The 18591-nt window shown below is 56.8% G+C and overlaps 1 protein-coding gene across 1 annotated transcript; it reads left to right on the top strand.

Moving 5' to 3' along the window:
- Positions 1–669: 669 nt before the first annotated feature.
- On the top strand, positions 670–16263 carry TRIM8 (tripartite motif containing 8). Its single transcript, XM_070363934.1, has 6 exons — positions 670–3601; positions 12412–12507; positions 12838–13071; positions 14057–14088; positions 14223–14338; positions 14886–16263. Exons 1-6 carry the CDS (start codon positions 3032–3034, stop codon positions 15491–15493), a joined length of 1656 nt encoding a protein of 551 aa, XP_070220035.1. The 5' UTR covers positions 670–3031; the 3' UTR covers positions 15494–16263.
- The last annotated feature ends 2328 nt before the right edge of the window (positions 16264–18591 follow it).

Genomic DNA, 18591 nt, shown 5'->3' with positions numbered 1-18591 from the left:
TTTTTTTAGGCCTCCGTTTTCTTTTAAACTGAAGAGACTAATAATGCATATTTTGTTTGGTAGATTTAAGCCTCAGAAATGTAGGGAAGGGAATTCTCTAGCTGTCCAGTGGTTAAGACTCTTCACTTCCACTGCAGTGGGAACAGGTTCGATCCCTGTAGAGGCACTAGGATCTCATATGCTGCCCTGGGCAGCCGAAAATAGAGTATCAAAAAAAAAGTAGGTAAAAATATTGAGGATACCGGGGAAATTGCTGCACAGTGAACCTTTGCAATTTGCTGTTGAGTTCCATCAGAACAGATGAGCTGACTGACAAACCCTCCTTTCCCTCTCAGGTAAAAGGAGACACGAGTGAAGAGGCCTAGGAATATGTGGTCCCACTCCACAGCATTATCGTCTCCCTTTTAAGAAGCAGAGAAACTCATCCCCCATTTCCAATGTTTAATGTACCGAAGTTAGCGCAAGTCACGTGAGCCCCGGGTTGCCCCGCCTTAAAGAGGCGGAGTCTCAGTTTGGAGACCAATAGCAGGAAAAGTCTCCGGAACAGCCCCCAACTCCAGACAGGGATAAGGGGAGGAGCCGGGCGCCCAGCAACTGTTATAGCACTTCCGGACAATAAGCCCCTCCCCTCCTCCTCCTTCCCTGTCCGCTTATTTCTCCAGTGCCGGGTGGGCAGAACCAGCGGGTGCTGATTACAGGCCCCGCCGTAGTGCTGCTGCTTTCTCCTCGCCTACACCTCCCAGTCTCCCCCCGCTACCCTCGCAGAGTAGCGGGACCGGCCTTGATGTAGGGACACCACCCTCCTGCCTCCGCCTCTCTCCGCGCTAACTCGGGACCCCGGCTCACCGCAGTCCGCTCGCGTCTCCACCCTGCCCGCCGCGCTGTGCTCCGAGCTCATTGTATCCTCCCCATTCCTGGGCTCAGACTCTGAGGCCAAGCTGTGGCGGGAAGATCGGGGACCCCTGTGCACCCCTCCAGCCGGTCCCGCGAATTGGGGCCCCTGCCCCGCCTGCCGTCCTCGCAACAGCGCGGTAGTGGCTAGGGCTCTCTTTCCTCACCACTAAAGCAAAGAGGGCCGACTGGCGGGCAGCAGGGACGAAGCCCCCCACTCCCAGCCGCGAGCCCCCTCCTCCCGTCCCCTTCCTAGGGGAAGGAGAGCCTAAGCCCCAGCGAGCTGAGGCAGGAAAAAGCAGCCGTGGACTGCCCAGCCAGCAGATCATTTTTATTATCGAGATTATTATTAAAAGGGGGCGGGGAGCCCAGGATGAGGGGGAGGGGGTTAGAGACGCAGCTATTTTTATTAAACAGATTATTCCTGAAATAATAATACGCGCAAGATGGCTGAAGGTGGCTGTGATGAGAGTGTTGGGGCTTCCCCCCCCCCCCTTTTTTTTTGATCTGAGGATAAAGCTCTGAGGCGACAGCCGCTGCGGAGACCCTGCCCGGAGTGCCCTCCCCCCAGTTGAGAAGCAGCGGGCGGACAAACGGACCCACAGACGGAGCGACTGGCTCGGGCCCGCCCCGGACGCGTCGCCTGGGCAGCAGCTGGGGGCCGCGGGCGCTCGCCTTTCTGACGACTTCTTCCAATTCTAATCTTTTTTTATTTTTTGGAAAGAACCAGGGTGGGTGGAGCAGAGGTGGAGAGAAATCGGGACTTGGCATTTTCTCCCCTGTCTTCTAATCTGAGGGAGGCCAACAGCCCTCCCCTTAAAAATCCCACCAAAAAAAAAAAAAAAAAGAGAGCGAGCGATAGAAAGAACGCTGCAGGACCCTCCAGCGAGCGCGCTCGGACCCCCGGCTCCACTGCGGCGGCTGCCGGGAGCTCAAGATGGCTGGACGCTGAGAGAGGCAGCCCGGCCCGGCTGGCTCGGCCCGGCTCCGCCGCCGCGGGCTGGCTCCGACCGCAGCCCCGAAGACCGGAGCAGAGGCCGAGAAGAAAAGAAAGTGGGGGGGGAGGGGGGCCGGGGTGGCGAAGAGGGAGGGCCGGGCCGGGGCGGGGGGGAGGGGAAGGCCGGGAGCCGAGCCTCCTGTTCATTAGCAGTTGAGAAAAATTCCTTTCTAGTTTGATCAATCCTTGTTTTCCTCGGCAGAGCCGGGGCGCCCGCCCAGCGCGGAGACGGAGAGCGGGGTCTTTCCGCGGCGGGGGCGCCCGGCGCCAGGCCTCGAGGGAGCGCAGAAGTAGAGACGAGGGGGTCAGGCCGGAGCTCCGCCGGGGCTTCTCCTCCCTCCCTTTCTGGTTGGCTTTTTTTTTTTTTTTTTTTTCCACTTCTCTCCCTCCCCTTCCGTTTCTATTTGTGAAGGGAGGAGGAAGGCAGAGGCGGGCTGCTGTCTCTGGCCGGGGACTGGAATTTCATCTGAATGACTGCCCCTGCGCTCACGCAGCGCCCCGGAGTCGGCCCGCCTGCGCCCCGCAGCCCGCACCCGCAGACCGCGGGCCAGCCGGTGGGCGCCCGCGCCGCGGCCCGGGGACCGGCTCGTCTCGCCCGCCCGGTCCGGATCTAGCAGTCCTTGGCCGGGCCGCACTCGCTTCCCCGGCCTCAGACCCCGGACGAGGCTAGGGAGGCGCGGCGCCGGCGAGCCAGGAGAGAGCCACCATTGCCGCCGCCGTCTCTGGAGGAAGTGTGCGGCTCCCGGGCTCTGTCTGCCTTGGGGCGCGCCCCAATGTCAGCCGCGGGCCGGAGTGCGGGCCGCCGGCCGCCGCAGCCCTAGCCGCGCCGACCGGGAGGCGGCCTCTTATATGGAATTTGGACCCCGGCGCTCCCCTCCAGGGCTGGTGCCCCGGCCGCGGCCCTGGCGCAGTCCGCCGCCTCCCGCTAGGCGCTCGGGAGGAGGAGGAGGAGACGCAGCCGGCTGCGCGCGCTGCGTGAGGACCGAGGCTCACTCCTCTGGGGGGGCGGGCGCGCGGAAGGCGCTGGTGAACTGAGCGACTGTCGGGACCGCTCGGGGCTCGGTGGCCCTCCCGCGGCACCGGACGGACCCCCCAGGTCGGGGAGTTGGGGAGACCTGCCCGGGCCCCCTGCCCGCCGCCGCCATGGCGGAGAATTGGAAGAACTGCTTTGAGGAGGAGCTCATCTGCCCGATCTGCCTGCACGTCTTCGTGGAGCCGGTGCAGCTGCCGTGCAAACACAACTTCTGTCGGGGCTGCATCGGCGAGGCGTGGGCCAAGGACAGCGGCCTGGTGCGCTGCCCGGAGTGCAACCAGGCCTACAACCAGAAGCCGGGCCTGGAGAAGAACCTGAAGCTCACCAACATCGTGGAGAAGTTCAACGCCCTGCACGTGGAGAAGCCGCCGGCGGCGCTGCACTGCGTGTTCTGCCGCCGCGGCCCCCCGCTGCCCGCGCAGAAGGTCTGCCTGCGCTGCGAGGCGCCCTGCTGCCAGTCCCACGTGCAGACGCACCTGCAGCAGCCCTCCACCGCCCGCGGGCACCTCCTGGTGGAGGCGGACGACGTGCGGGCCTGGAGCTGCCCGCAGCACAACGCCTACCGCCTTTACCACTGCGAAGCCGAGCAGGTGGCCGTGTGCCAGTACTGCTGCTACTACAGCGGTGCGCATCAGGGACACTCGGTGTGCGACGTGGAGATCCGGAGGAATGAGATCCGGGCAAGTACCCTACACACACACACACACACACACACACTCACACACTCCCCTCCTTCCAGGCAGCCTGGGACCACCCTTCCGGACAGGCTGACTCTTGTGACATCAGCCCAGAGGCCCCCTTTCCAAACTCCTACTCTCTAAGTTTGGAGGCAAGGTCCTGGGAAGAAGGGTCCCCAATCGCTACTTGATATATTCCTGCACCTGTGCTCATAGGGGTCCATCTTGTGAGTCACTTATAGATATGAGGTGTGGGGCTGTCAGGGGTAGAGTTTGGCTGTTGCTTTTCTGTTTTGCGCGGAGCTCCCTGGCCCGGCAGTTGTTTCCGTAGGCCCTAGGGGAAGTCACTAAAGGCAGTGACCTAGGTCCTGCTTCTCCAGCTGCTGTTTATGTAATGAGTGTCCTGGTGCCGCTGCTGTGGCTGACATGATCCATGATGCTGGCATACCAATGAGGAAGTAAACAAAAGCAGCCATGTTAGTTTCAAGCCCTATTGGAAACACATTGGGGGGGTGGAGGGGGAGCTTCCGGAGGGAGAACAGAGCCCCTGGCCAAGGCCTGGGCAGCCAACGGCATCACCAGGACAGCATCTCAGCTATTGGGATTATTCCCCGTGACCCCCTCTCCATGTGTGAGAATCTCTGCCCACGGTGTGCCTGTGTGTGTTGCACGCGTCCGCATGAACACACCTTAAAGTATGTCTTCATCACCCTGAACCCTTTTCTCCCAGCCCAGCCCTCTATCACAGCCCTCCCACATTTGGGGAGGGGAAGTGGAAGACGGAAAAAGAATCCTGTGGGTTTAAGGTTGAGCCGCCTTGCAATCTGGTTTCAGGCAGCTGGCTCCCCTGGGCTGCCGGCTGGGTGATTATGGAACCGCATCCCCTCCCATTGTATACACCCTGCAGCAGCGGCCAATGTCAAAACCGCCTTCCCCCTCAGGCCTCTGGGCCTGGCCTGGCTGTGGAGCTGGACTGAAGCAATACTTCCGTCCCCTTCAGTGGAGGGGGCTCCTCCTAGGTTCCTCCCTGGTCCCCTGGCTTTCAGGGTTGAGTCATACCAGAAGGAAGGGGTTGGCCTGGGACTGTCTGAGCCATCTCAGAAGCCCCAGCTTGGGGCCTGGGTGTGATATCACGGGGGTGAGACTGGGAGTGTTGCTGGGTGGGGACCCCTGGAGGCTAGTCGAGGCCAGTGGGAGCTTGGGTATGAGGAAGCTCTGAACAGGGCACAGTTGGAGATGGGGGCTGTTTCCTGTGAGGGGGACCAGTCAGAATGAGTCACTGTTTAGCAATTAACAAACATACACATACAACTAACAAAAGGCAGGAGGGCTGCCACAGGCTGAGGGCAGGGATAACAAATAAAATTTGCTGTATAATTAGTTTCCAATTGGATGGGCTAGCTCTGGGGTTTTGTGCCAGGGCAGGGCCTCTCGATTCTTAAAGGAAGTGTGTGTGTGACGGGGGAGGATGGAGAGAAGAGCCACATCAGGACTGGAAAAGGCAGAGGCCTAGGGGAGGATATGAGCCCCTAGTGTACTCCACCCCCCACCCAGGGCAGGCAGAGCTGAGACTGTCCCTAGTATTGAGAAGCTGTTAATAAAGATAGAAGGGCTGGGAAGGAGGCTGGGAAAAGTGCAGAGAAAGAAAAACTGCCCAGTTGTCTGTCCTGGGTTTGACAGTGGAAAATGAAAGGAGGGGAAAGGTGGAGATGTGGCTGAAAGGCAGAGAAAGGGACAACCACCAGGGTGATGAGTGTAGTGTAGTGTGCACCCACGGCTTTCCGCTTAGTTGTGTCAGAGTGCTCAGGTGTCTTTCATTTCAGTGAGGGAGAAAACACCATTGTGCCTGATTTGGTAGTAGGAGGGTGTCTGTAGATGTGGGTTCGTGTTCTCGAGTGTCTTTGAGACTGTCTGCTTTGCCCTCGAAGGTGCCTGGCACACGTACCCAGTGCACCCTTGAGTTCCCACCAGCAGGTCCTTGAGCGCGTGGAAGGGCCTGAACTTTGTTAGTGGCTCCATGTGCATGTGCGGCTGTGTGTGTGTGTTCGTTCCCGTTCCTGCTGTGGGCAGGCGCAGAAGTAGTGGGTTGCATCACAGCCAGATGTGCAGTTCTGTGTGCTCAGCATCTGTGCCCCGCAGCCTGAGTCTCATTCCTTCCCAGGCTTCCCTACCCCAGGCTCTCCAGATCCTCTCTGGTGTCAGGGCACTGGCGTTGGAAGCCCTGCAGTGGTCTCAGCTCCATGCCCCTGTCACTCGTTGTGAGCTGGACTTACTGAACAGGAGGGCCTCACCCTCATGGGAGGGGGTAAGCCGCAGAGAATCTGAATGGAAGAACCCATTGCGCTCCGTCCTCACTAGGCCAGCCAGGGGGAGGGGCCTTTTCCTGGCCTCTTCCCTTTTGGGAGGGAGGTTGTCTTAAAGGGCCCCTGCTGGTGCCATGGATGAAGGCAACAGAATTCTCCCAGATACAGGAGCAGATGCATGGAAACCTGGATCACACCTTAAGATACAGACAGCTCTGCTGCTTGTGCTTCCTCTTCTGTCATCCTAGAGAAGGGGTAGGGGCTGCTGAAATGCCGTATTGGCTAGAAACAGGAAACCCTGATCAATCTCCCCCAGTGGTCCTCTGCCTCATAGTCAAAGCACCCACCTGGTTCAGGGAGCCAAGCAGGCTTCCACCTAGCAGGGGGTCTCAAAGGCAGGCCTTTGAAATCCTTGCCCCACTCTGCCCTTGTGAAGCCAGTGTGCAGGCCGTGTTGCCCTGAAGCCTGGATGCCCACTGGGTAGACTCTAGAGACCATGCTCCCGAGACACCTTTAGACCCTAGTGTGTTCTCCTTTGGGGCTATGGAAGGCTGAGGACCCAAGATTGGGGCATCCAGGTTGTCAAACCCTCTTCAGCCCCCAGGTTTAAGGGATTCATGTGAGCAACTTGGGACTGGTTTGAGCTGAGAGCACCTTTATCTTAGAACCTTCCTCAACATAGAAAGAAGACTCAAGATAAGGCCTAGATGTGTCTGTAAATGGTTACGCAGGGCGTGTGTGTGTGTTCGGGTCATAGTTGTGCCTCTGTGTCATTCCTAGTCCCCCAGACTGAGGTTGGAAATGTTCCCAGGACTCTGTACCTTGAGTTCTCAAAGGTTCAGAGTTGAGAAGAGGTTTTTCTCTGGGGGCAGGATCCCACTTCTTGGGCCAGTTTGGGGTTCGCAGCTGTTCCCATTCCTGCTGGCCAGAGGGGTTGCCCTGGGACCCGGGAGGGGACCCTAGGTCTCTGCCTCATGTGTCTGTCACCAGGCAGGCTCTGGGGGAGAGGGCTGCCCTGGCCCAGCTAGAGCCCAGCTGTGGCTGCAGCCTGCCTCAGGCAGTATCAACCCCACTGCTCCCTGCCGCCCTCCACGGACCATAATCCTCAGGTCTTAGGTGGGGTGGGAGCTAGGATGGGGAGGCTGTGTGTAAGTGTGTGTGTGACGTGTGAGGGTCAGGTAACTGCTCCTTTACCATCCTGAAGGATCGGGAAGTGGGGCAGGGCTTGGCCTTCCTCCCTGGGCCCCAGGCGGAGAGGAAGGAACCTGAGGCGGAGGCCCAGCCCCCCACCTCCACCCCAGGATCCTGCTGATACAGCCAGGCACCTGTCATGCACGCGCTGTTGATTACTCTGCCTCCCCCAGCTCTGGGTGCCTGTGCATCCATCTCCACAGATGTGCGTGTGTAACTGGTGTGTCTGGGTGTGCATCTCATGCGGAACTACTGTTTTGTATCTCACGTGTATATCTCCGAGAAGGTGCAGTGTGAATGACTGACTTAATCACAGAGTTGTCTTGTGTCTGACTGTGGGGCTGGGAAGATCCATGTGTGTGTTATTGGTGGGGGCTAGGGGTGCCCTGCTTGCTGTATACCTGTGAGTGGAAGTTGAGTGTGCACACATGTCTATCAGTGATGGCACTAGTGTGTGTGTGACTGCCTGCCTGTGTGGTTGGTTGGTAGGTGTGAGTCTTGTAACTTTCTCACCTGGTGGGGATGTTGGAGTGGAGAGGGGAGGGGACGCACCTTTGGGTGAGCTTGTTGCCCGAGGTGGGTATTGGAGGTGGAAGCCCAGATGGATCCTGCCATGCTGTGTTGGGGGCAGTCAGGGTGGTCGTAGGAAGAAGGGGAGACTGGCTGGGACCCCGGCCCCGGCCTGAGCAGGCAGGCCTGGCTGGCTGTATCCCTGGTTCTGGGAAAGCCTTCCTTCCCGGCTGGCCTGGCATTCAAACTCAGACAAAGGGGGGCTTTCTCTCTCGCCTCTTTGTTCTGCTGCCCCAGAGCGCTGCTCTCTGCATGGCAAAAGCTAATTCCACTTTGCAGCTGGGAAACCCTCTCTGGGTCTGCCGGGGCTTGCCTCCGAGGTGCCGCCTTTCTCCTTGCCCTGGCTCCTGCCCTGTAGCCACTTCACTCTGGGTCTGTGGTTGTCTGCAGCCTAGGGGTTCACACAGTAGCCCCAGGCAGGGACTGAGGCCCTGGAAGGGATGACCAGGGCAGGCAGAAGCTGCTCTGAGGCCAGGCGGGAGTGCTGTGGCCCAAGGAGAGGGGAGGCTAACTAACGTACTCCTGGGACTAGGGCTGATGCGGGAGAGTGGGGGGCGGCTTTGGCAGCTGGGGAGGAGGTTAGGAGGGGGTCACTCTGCGCAGGGGCTGCCTCCAGAGCGGGAGCTGGCATGGGGGTCATGTGAGCAGGAAGAGGTGCTCTGGCCGTCCAGCACCCTTTTCTCACCTCTAGCCCTGGCCTTCTCTGAAAAACCAGGGCCCTGGCTCCTGGGGCCCTGTTCCCTCCTGACTGCTTTTCTTCAAGGTTGACTTGAGGACTTTATTATTATCATTTATTAACTTTTATACAGCCTAGAGTCTCTATGGCCTTACCTGTCTGCCCAGTCTAGTCTGGCACCAGAAATGCCAGCTGGGCCTGGCCAGTCAGTCTCCAGAAGGCTGGGAAGCTTTCCCAGGGCAGGAATGTGAGGGGCTTATGATGGATCCCTCTCCAAGCTGGGGTTGGGCATCAGAGAGAGCAGCTCCAGGCAGTCTAGAACATTAGGCGACAGGTATGAGGGTCTTGGAAGTGTGGGAATAGTGAGCCCCCAAGTCTTCCTGATGCTTTCGGCCTCACAGGCCCAGGAGCAGACTGTGGCAGGTCTTAAGTCCTCAGGGAAGGCACAGGGGCGGGAGTGGGGCTGGGCCCACAGTGCCGCTCCTTCTGCAGGAGGTGTTGTCCCTTGAGTGCGGCTAGTCTAGACCATGGTTCTCTCCATCCTGCTTCTGCACCCTTGAGGCGTGCCACGGTCCAGGTGGCCTGCTTCGTGCTGGGAGCAGTTTGTGGAGTATGTGTCCCACTGCCTCCTGCAATAAGAGGCAGTCAAGCTGGGAAGTCTCTCACCTGTGGGTTTTTCCCAGCTAGGAAATGGAGCCTCAACTCAGTAATTTCCGGGAGGTTGAGATGGAAAGGAGGCTGCTGCTGGTAGAGGAAGGGGTCCTTGCTTCCTCTGCTCTCCATCTTCTAGCTTCTTAGCAACCTGATTCAGTCATTTGGGGGGGTCGAGGGGCAGCAAGCGGATTGCCCTTCTCCCGCCATCACTCCTAACCCCAGTTTTCCATTGTCTGAGACAGCAGTATCCCCCCAGCCTGCTGTTCCCCCAGGTGTTGACTGTGGCAGGAGTAAGATTACCTAGCCCCGAGGGAGAGTGATTCCTGCAAGGGGGAGCTGGACAAGGTAGGCCCCCTTCCCAGGCCAAGGGTGGCTCCTACCCTCTGACAGATTCCTTCCTATCCCCGGCCTCTCCCTTCCCCCTGTAATGGAGACAGAAGGCCGATGGCCTCTGGGCTGGGCTTGGGCTGATGAAACCCAGCCACCTGCTAGGGAATGTGCCCACTTGGCTGGGCTGGGCTCTGTCCCAGAGGGCTCGGGGCAGGCAGGAATTAGGACTTGGATCTGGAAGTCAAGGGAGGACAACCTCAGGGTCCCAGGGTGACAGTGCTCCCAGGAGAGGATGTGGGAAAAGCCCAGAAGAAGGAAGGGGCTGAGTCCCACCCCCTGGGACAAGACCTAAGGTGCTTCCCTGGGCTGAGGGGGGTTCAGAGGAGTGGGGTGGGGGCCTCCCACTGGTCTGTAGGATGGGAGTGAACAGGCCCACTCCAGGGCTCTGAGGAAAAGGGGGCTGGGATCCCACCTGGGGCTGCCTCTCTCCTGCCCCTCGTCTGGGACTTGGCCTATACCAGAGTAGGTATACCCCTAATCTGATACTGATGGGTTTGGCGGTGCACAGATGTGTGGGGGTGGGTGAAGCCTGGGCTCTCAGATGTCCTGGACACTGGGAAGGCCTGGAGCCTCAGAGGCATCTGGGTTGGGGGACTGTCCTCCCAATGTGGGGGTGAGGCAGCCGCCAGGCAGAAATTTGTTGCAGGGAGGTACAAAGGTCTAAAGTCCTTTGGTATTCTGGCCACCTCACCTTCACGCAGGCCTCCCTCTGTTGTCTGGGGCCTTCAGGAGGCCCTGCCCCCACCGTGCAGGGGTGTGTGTGACAGCGTGCCTAGGGCGGCCTCAGGGCCCAGGGAGCGGTGTGTGCTGGTGTGTGCCCTGCAGTTGGATACATGTCATTGGGCCGTACTCTGGGGGCTGCCTGCCCTCTTCATGTCACTGGGGGCACTTTCTACTTCCCTTCGCAGTTGAGACCCAAGGACCTTCCCAGTGGAGACCCAAGGAAGGACGTGTGACTACCTCCATTCCTGCTCTGAGCCAGCTGTGTTTCTAGACAGGCTCTGACTCCCAGGCTGGCAGCAGATCCCTGTGCACGTGGGGCTGGGGTGAGGGGCCTGCTGGAAGGATGAGGTGCTGGAGTGGGAGCAGGGCTGTATCCGTGTCATGAGGTGCTGTCCTGGGTCACTGAAAGGTCAAGTTGTTGGAGGGCGCAGTGCAGTGTGTCCCAGACTTTCCTAGCTCAGAATCTGAATGCCTCCTCCTGGCCCCAGAGATTTGGTTTTCTGTTTCCAGGGTTGCCACCAACACAAAACAGGGTCGCTGAACTCTCTTGCTGGCCTTGGTTTCCCCATATGTAAAAGGGGTTGGGGGTAAAAGGGAGGGATTGCTGGTAGCTTGTCTTGAGGAAGCCACCTGAATGTGAATGGGAGTGAGGGTCACGGGGTCAAACTTGAGGGGCACTTTGAGGTGTACACAGAGGAAGAAAAAGAACCACTTCTTGTGGAGTGGACACTTACTGTGAGCTAGGGTCTGTGTGATCTGTTTTGCAAATCTTGTTTTCTACACAAAACTCATGGGTTTATTCAGCAAACAACGTTATGCATCTGTAGGGTGCTGGGGTCCTTGGGTCTCAACTGGGAAGGGAAGTAGAAAAATACAGCAGCAAAGCCCTGTTTTCAAGAAGCCTTGAGTTTTGTTTGGAGATCAGAGTGCAGTTTGTCAGACAGACTATAGAATACTGTTGTCATAGCTCTTCCTGTGACGTGGCCACGATTTGTGTCTGTAGTGTCCAGTATAGTAGCCACTAGCTACATGGAGCTGTTGAGCACTTGAACTGAGGGCGGTACACATGAAAAACTGGTGCTTAGTGTATTTGACTTTTAATTAACTTAAAGTGAAATAGCCACATTGTGACTAGTGGCTACCATATCGGACACCACAGGTGTAGGAGTAGAGCAATGTGACAGCCCCACCATACAGCCAGGACAGGGAGAGACCTTCAGAGCCTCTGAGCAGGGGCCATGGAGAGGAGCGGAGCCTTAAGTTGGGCCTTGAAGGATAGACGGGGGATGGGAGAAGGCACCGTGGGCTACAGAAGGGCATCAGCAGGCTTCAGGGAGCTCAAATGTGCAGTGTCAGGGACAAGATACCAGCCCACCTGACTGGGAGAAGCAGGTCGTAAGAGCCTAAGGTGTTTGGAAGGAGGGGTCATTGAGGGTTCTTGGGCAGCAAAGAGATCCTGTTTCAAGAGGTGTGTCTGGTAAGGGAGGATAACAAAGTGGTTGGAACAGCCAGGATGAGCAGCGCTGGGAGGAAAGGGGTTGTGGAGTCAGATTAAGGGCTGAGAAGAGCAGCATGGTCCAGAACCTTCCAGCAAACTGGCCTCAGGTCTTCGGAGAGCCAGAGTCTCCTCTCCCTCCAGCTCCAACTAGCAAGAACTTCAGAGGCCCAGCTCTCAGTGTCAGGAGCAAGCCAGGGGTCAGCTGGCTGGCTTGATGTCCTGCAAGTGTAAGGCAAGCATAAGATCAGATCTCTGGGCTGGGCCAGAGGACTTGTGAGACCCAGAAAGGCTGTGTGAAGCTCTGCACCATTTCTAAGATGGTGCTCCCCAGAGAGAGGCCCCACGACTTGGATAAGAACAGACCCTACTGCCTGGTCATTTAGGTTTGTATTCCAGCTCTGACACTTACTAGCTGTGTGACTTCGGAGGAACTACTTAACCTTTCTGGTTTCCTCTTCTCTGAAATGTGGATAATAATAGTACTTATCTCACAGCATTACTGGAATGATTAGATAATTCTATACAGGAAAAGTGCTTAGAATGGAGGCTGGCCTGACCCTGCCCTCAGAAAGCTCATGGTTTAGATATGTGTGGGAAGCTATTCCCGGTTCTCTGTTCTGGGGACAGGCTGGCCAGGCACTTGTCACCAGGGCCCTGGGATTGCATGAGGGCCAGAAGGGATTGGGTGGCCGAAGTTTTAGATCATCTGGGTCAAAGGATCAATAGGATGAGTTTGTTCTGTACAGGGAAGAATGGTGTTCACCCATCTTAGCCCCCTCTGATGCCCTTCCCCCTACTGTCTCTGCAGAAGATGCTGATGAAGCAGCAGGACCGACTGGAGGAGCGAGAGCAGGATATTGAGGACCAGCTGTACAAACTTGAGTCAGACAAACGCCTGGTGGAGGTAGCCAAGCCCATGCCCATGGTATAGGGTGGGGATGGTTTGGGTACAAGGCCTGGGGCTAGTTCCTTGCTTGGGCTCGGACCTGTTGCATGGTCAGCTCTATATGCCAGAATCCCTTGCTCAGTCATTCAATGACCTGTTGGTGGATGAGCCCCCAACTGGTGCCAGGGTTGCTGTACTACCAGTTCAGGATTCCAGGTCCGACCTTGACCGCGGGAAGCCCTAGGCAGCCTGGGGGTTTGGGGTCCCAGACTCCCCTATCCAGGATGGGAGTCAGGCACGAGTGGCAGCCAGAGCCACCCCTACTCACCGGTCCCCCGACCCTTGCAGGAGAAGGTGAGCCAGCTGAAGGAGGAGGTGCGACTGCAGTACGAGAAGCTGCACCAGCTGCTGGACGAGGACCTGCGGCAGACAGTGGAGGTCCTGGACAAGGCCCAGGCCAAATTCTGCAGCGAGAACGCAGCGCAGGCGCTGCATCTCGGGGAGCGCATGCAGGAGGCCAAGAAGCTCCTGGGCTCCCTACAGCTGCTCTTCGACAAGACAGAGGACGTCAGCTTCATGAAGGTGGGCTGGGCCCAGGGCTGGCTGGCGGGACCCAGGGGGGCATTTCTAAGTTGGAGTCCGCGTGCTTTGCTCCCCAGCTGGCTCCCCCACCACAGGGGTTTGCAGCCAGCCTGCATGGATTCAGAACCTCCCCACCACCCCCGTTCTTCCTAGCTTTATGACCTTGGCAAGTCATATACATTCCCTAGGCCTCAGCTCCCTCACTTATAAAATAGTGTTGATAATGTTTTTGTTCAGTCACTCAGTCGTGTCCAGCTCTTTGCGACCCCATGGACTGCAGAGGCCAGGCTTCCCTGTCCTTTACTATCTCCCAGAGCTTGCTCAAACTCATGTCTGTTGAATCAGTGATGCCATCCAACCATCTCGTCCTCTGTCATCCCTGTCTCCTCCTGCCTTCAGTCTTTCCCAGCATCAGGGTCTTTTCCATACAGATCTATTATCTGTTATCCATAATTCCAGATTTTTAAAAATCTCTGAAAACCGAAAGAGAAAAGTTCAGGCAACTCATTTAACGGCAAACATTTGACCTGAACTAATGTTGGCAATTTATGGTATTTATTGGTCTTACTTGGTACAAATGTTGAAACGTTGCTGTAGAAACATTGATGTGTTAGATTATGGTGTCCTCCGTAATCACATATTATGATACAGGCATCACATGTCCCTTCCAAAATCCAAAAAATTCCATAATCCAAAACATATGCTGCCCCAAAGATTCTGGATAAAATATTGAGTGCCTGCAGAACCTTCTTCTTGGTAGTTGTTTAGATAAGATGCTGGATGTCTGGAAAGCACTCATAGTGTTGTCTGTCACACAGCAAGAGCTCAGTCTTCTGAAAACAGAGGCACCACACCCTCTGCCCCTGAACACTCTGGCCAGCCTCAAAAGTGTCAGCCCTGCGCAGGGAGAGAGAGAATGGGGCAGCTTCCATCTTCCCCTCTCCCATGCTGCCTTTCCCACTGACACCCTTTTCTCTCCCCCTAGAACACCAAGTCTGTGAAAATCCTAATGGACAGGTGAGCAGATGGCCGCTGGCCCTCAGGGGAACACACGTGGAGGAGGGCAGGAAGGGGCAGGCCCACGGCGGGGAGGTAGGGCGGGCTTACGCGTGATACCTCCTCACAGCAGACGCCCCATCCACTGCCCCCAGGACCCAGACCTGCACAGGCAGCAGCCTCTCTCCCCCTAAGATCGGCCACCTGAACTCCAAGCTCTTCCTGAACGAGGTGGCCAAGAAGGAGAAACAGCTGCGGAAGATGCTAGAAGGTGAGGGTGAGATCCTCAATCAAAGGAAGAGAAACCTTTGCATGCATGCTCAGTGCAGTTGTGTCTGATACTTTGCAACCCCATGGACTGTAGCTGGCCAGGCTCCTCTGTCCATAAGATTCTCCAGGCAAGGCTACTGGACTGGGTTGCCATGCGGTCCTCCAGGGGATCTTCCCAACCTGGGGATCAAGCCTGTGTCTCCTGCATTGCAGGAGGATTCTTTACCCACTGAGCCACTTGGGAAAGCCGAGGGAACCATCTGGGCAAGGGTAAATGCCAGAGCCTTCCCTCTGAGCGGTAGCCTGGCCTGTCATAAGCCTTGCCTCATATCCTGGCTCTGCCACTTCCAGCTGTGGGACCTTGGGCAGGCCATAGTACTTCCCTGAGCCTTGGCTTCTTCAGCTGTAAAATAGAAATGGAGTAGCCAGCATCAAGACGATGTGTGATGTACTGTGCTTGGCCCCATAGACAGAAAAGTTCCCCAGGGAGAGGAGGCTGGGGTGGCCTGGGATGGGGCTTTAGCGACTTTTGCCCAAACTTTCCACAGGCCCCTTCAGCACACCGGTGCCCTTCCTGCAGAGCGTCCCCCTGTACCCTTGTGGCGTGAGCAGCTCTGGGGCGGAAAAGCGCAAGCACTCGACGGCCTTCCCTGAGGCCAGTTTCCTAGAGACGTCGTCGGGCCCTGTGGGCGGCCAGTATGGGGCAGCGGGCACAGCCAGCGGCGAGGGCCAGTCAGGGCAGCCCCTGGGGCCCTGCAGCTCCACGCAGCACTTGGTGGCCCTGCCGGGCGGCGCCCAACCAGTGCACTCGAGTCCGGTGTTCCCCCCATCGCAGTACCCCAACGGCTCCGCCGCCCAGCAGCCCATGCTCCCCCAGTATGGCGGCCGCAAGATTCTCGTCTGTTCTGTGGACAACTGTTACTGTTCTTCCGTGGCCAACCACGGCGGCCACCAGCCCTACCCCCGCTCCGGCCACTTCCCCTGGACAGTGCCCTCGCAGGAGTACTCACACCCGCTCCCGCCCACCCCCTCCGTCCCCCAGTCCCTTCCCGGCCTGGCGGTCAGAGACTGGCTCGATGCCTCCCAGCAGCCTGGCCACCAAGATTTCTACAGGGTGTATGGGCAGCCGTCCACCAAACACTACGTGACGAGCTAACGCCACGCGGGCGGTGAGCACCGGGGAATCTGCCCCCTCAGCCCCCGGTGGCTCGGGGATGATGCATCCAGAGACCTGCCCCTCTACCTTCCTGTCCTCCCTCCCTCCCTCCCTCCTCCATTCCCCCAAGTCTTTTCCTTTTGGATTTTGTTTTGTTTAGGGCTTGTTTTGATTTTTTTTTTAATGAATCTCCTGGACGCGGAGGTGACAGTGGGAGCTGGCCTGGGCCGGGGCCGCAGGTGGCCCCGGAGTTGGGAAAGCGTCTACCTCAAGGCGCTGAGCTCTCTCTCGCTCTCTCTGTCTCACCTTTTTCCCTCCCCTCCTTCCCCTTCCCACCCCTTGGCTGGAAGGAGCCTCAGCTTCCTTTACAGCCTTGAGGGGAGGGGCAGTTTCCAACTCTCCTCACCCAGCCCTGGGAGGAGGGCCCAGGTGCCCACTGGCCTGCTTCTCCTGTTGGTTTTCTTTTGGGCAGTTTGATCACTGACTGAATAAGGACTGACCTGTAGATTGTGGGGCCTTTTTTTTTTTTTTTTTTAAACGAAGAATGATTTTTCCTGCTTCCTTCTCACCATCCTCCCAGACGGAGTTCAAAGGCCACTTCTCAAGCAGCTTTCGGCACCTTCAGCCTCAGAATGGAATCTTAAAGACAGGAACCCCATGTCCAGGAAAGGGGAAAAGGAACTTTGCCAATGATAGTGACCACAGCAAAAGCAAATAATAATAATATTAATAATAATAAAGAGAAATAAAAGAAATAATAAAATAAGAAACCATAGCACAGCCCTTGTCAAGGTCAGCGGGAGAGGAGGGGCTGCCCGGAGTTGGGTCCTTGCCTGGGTTTTGACACAGCAACTTCCTGTAGTGAGCACTTTGTATGAATCGTGGACTTCCTGTTCTCAAGGCGCAGGTATTTATTCTGTAATCTGTCTAGAGCACACACCGAAATCCAACCTTCTAATAAACATAATGGCGCAGTCCCACTCCCTGCCTCGCCTTTTACCCCCAACTCCCCCAGGCCTGGGGTCTTCAGGCATTGGTGTGAGGAGGGGCCCCTTCTAGGGACGGAAGCCCCGGCCTTGATTCTGTTCTGGGTTTAGGCTGTTCCAGGCCTGTGAATGTCAGTTCGTCAGCCACTAGCTATATCTACTCTCGGCCTTGGGTTCATTTGACAAATATTTGCTGAGGGCCTCCTAGGCCCAGCCTCCCTGCTGCATGGGCCCCGGCATCTCTTTGAGTTTCTGCCAACATGCTCTTAGCAAGGACAGACAAAGGAAAAAATACCTTTCTATGAGTCTTGCAAAGTTTACCTCCTTCACTCCACAAATATTTATTAAAGTACATGCTAAGCGCCAGGCACTGTGTAGGGCTAAGGGCACAGAGCTACAGCAGTCTCTATCTTGGAATTTAGTCTAATGGAGCCTCAGCCCCCATTGATGCGATAAGGGTGGGGGGCACTTGGCTCCATTCTTCCTTTGGTGGCTTAAGCTCTGGCCCCTGCCCCTTCCTCCAGTGAGCATGGAAGAAGAGAAGGCAGGAAAATCTTGAACGCTGGGAAGCATGGAGGTTGGGTGGCAAGGTGAAAAAGACATCCTACCCTCATCCCTTTTGGCAGAGCTTCTCAAAGTCCATTGTGTCAGGAGCTTGTTAAAAAGAGCTGATTCCTGGGGCCCTACATGGACTCAGTGGGAATCACTGAGGGCAACCTGCTTTTGTGTGTGTGTGTGTGTGTGTGTGTGTGTGTGTGTGTGTGTGTGTGTGTGTGTGTGTGTGTGTGTGTGTGTGTGTGTGTGTGTGTGTGTGTGTGTGTGTGTGTGTGTGTGTGTGTGTGTGTGTGTGTGTGTTTTGCCAAGGCACGCTTGATCTTAGTTCCCTGACCAGGAATCAAACCGAGCAGGGATTGAACTCTGCCCTTGGCAGTGGAAGCGCAGAGCCCTAACCAGACCATCAGGGGATTCCCAAGAATCGCATTTTTAACTTCCTGGTAATTCTGACACATCCTGGGGTTTGAGAAGTGCTGCCATGAGGGACTGGCCAGGGACCTGCTTGTCAGACCTGTGGGTAGGGTGGAAGGATGGGCAGGGCACACCAAGCCCTCTTGGGGAAGGAGCCAGGTTGATGGTGGGTGGGGGCTAATTTTTTAAAAAATCTTTTTAATTGAAGGATAATTGCTTTACAATATTGGGGGGCTGATCTTTTTAAAAGCTCTCTGGTTTGTTGCCTAACACTTTGCATAGATCTGCGTATGTGTAAAGTAGAAGGGGTAACCTTTCCTGGGTGCCTAGTTCTCTTTCCCCTTGTCTGGATGGAATCAGGGCCTGAATGCCTCCCACCCCAGAAAGGCTAGAACAAGACAGGGAGCTATGGGTAAGTCCTTCGCCAGGGGTCCAGACTTCACCGACAGCTAGTCACCCCTCTTCTCAGGAAAAGGATGCAAGTTGGAGGGCATTGTTAGTCCCTGTCCCCCAGCCAGTAGGGCTGGCCAGACCAAAGTCTTGGTCTTGCTAAGTTCCTCCATCCTCCAATCCTATGGGGTAGAAAATGACTCAGTCTGCAGTGAGTGGACCTTGATCACCACTCCCCCTTCCCCACTTTGGCAAGGAGCCAGAGCCAGGAGTTCAGAATGACAACAGCTGGCCTGCCCCCTTCTCTTCTGCACCTGTTTGGGACTATTGAGGGGAGGCAGATGGCTGGAGCACAGTGCTCCTCCAACCCAGGGTGGAAGGATGCCTGGGGGCAGGTGCTGCTGGACAGATAGACATTTAACTCTACTCACATCTGCTCCTGTCTCACTGTCGCTTTCTCTCGCTTTCTCCGGTTGTCAGGAACCCTGGGACATTTTCTGTGCCAGGAGTTGGGAGCCAAGACGGAAAGCTGCCCGATTTCTTTCCCACTTGGCCTAGCGGATGGAAGAGGTTCTTTCTCCATGTACATCAATGAAAGTGGGATATGGAGGAGAGACTCTGGTGGGAGTGGGAGGGTCTTGGGCCCCACCTCTGAAAGCCCACCACAGCAAACTGACACCCAGGCACAGAGGCTGTAGGCAGCCATGCAGCTAACTGTGTGTAGTATGGCCAGGGGTGCCTGGGCAGCCAGGGAAG

Source organism: Bos mutus, chromosome 26, assembly GCF_027580195.1.
Source record: "Bos mutus isolate GX-2022 chromosome 26, NWIPB_WYAK_1.1, whole genome shotgun sequence".
Classification (NCBI taxonomy): Eukaryota; Metazoa; Chordata; class Mammalia; order Artiodactyla; family Bovidae; genus Bos; species Bos mutus.
Note: the sequence above shows the minus strand (reverse complement) of the source record. Positions and strands in the feature narration are given on the sequence as shown.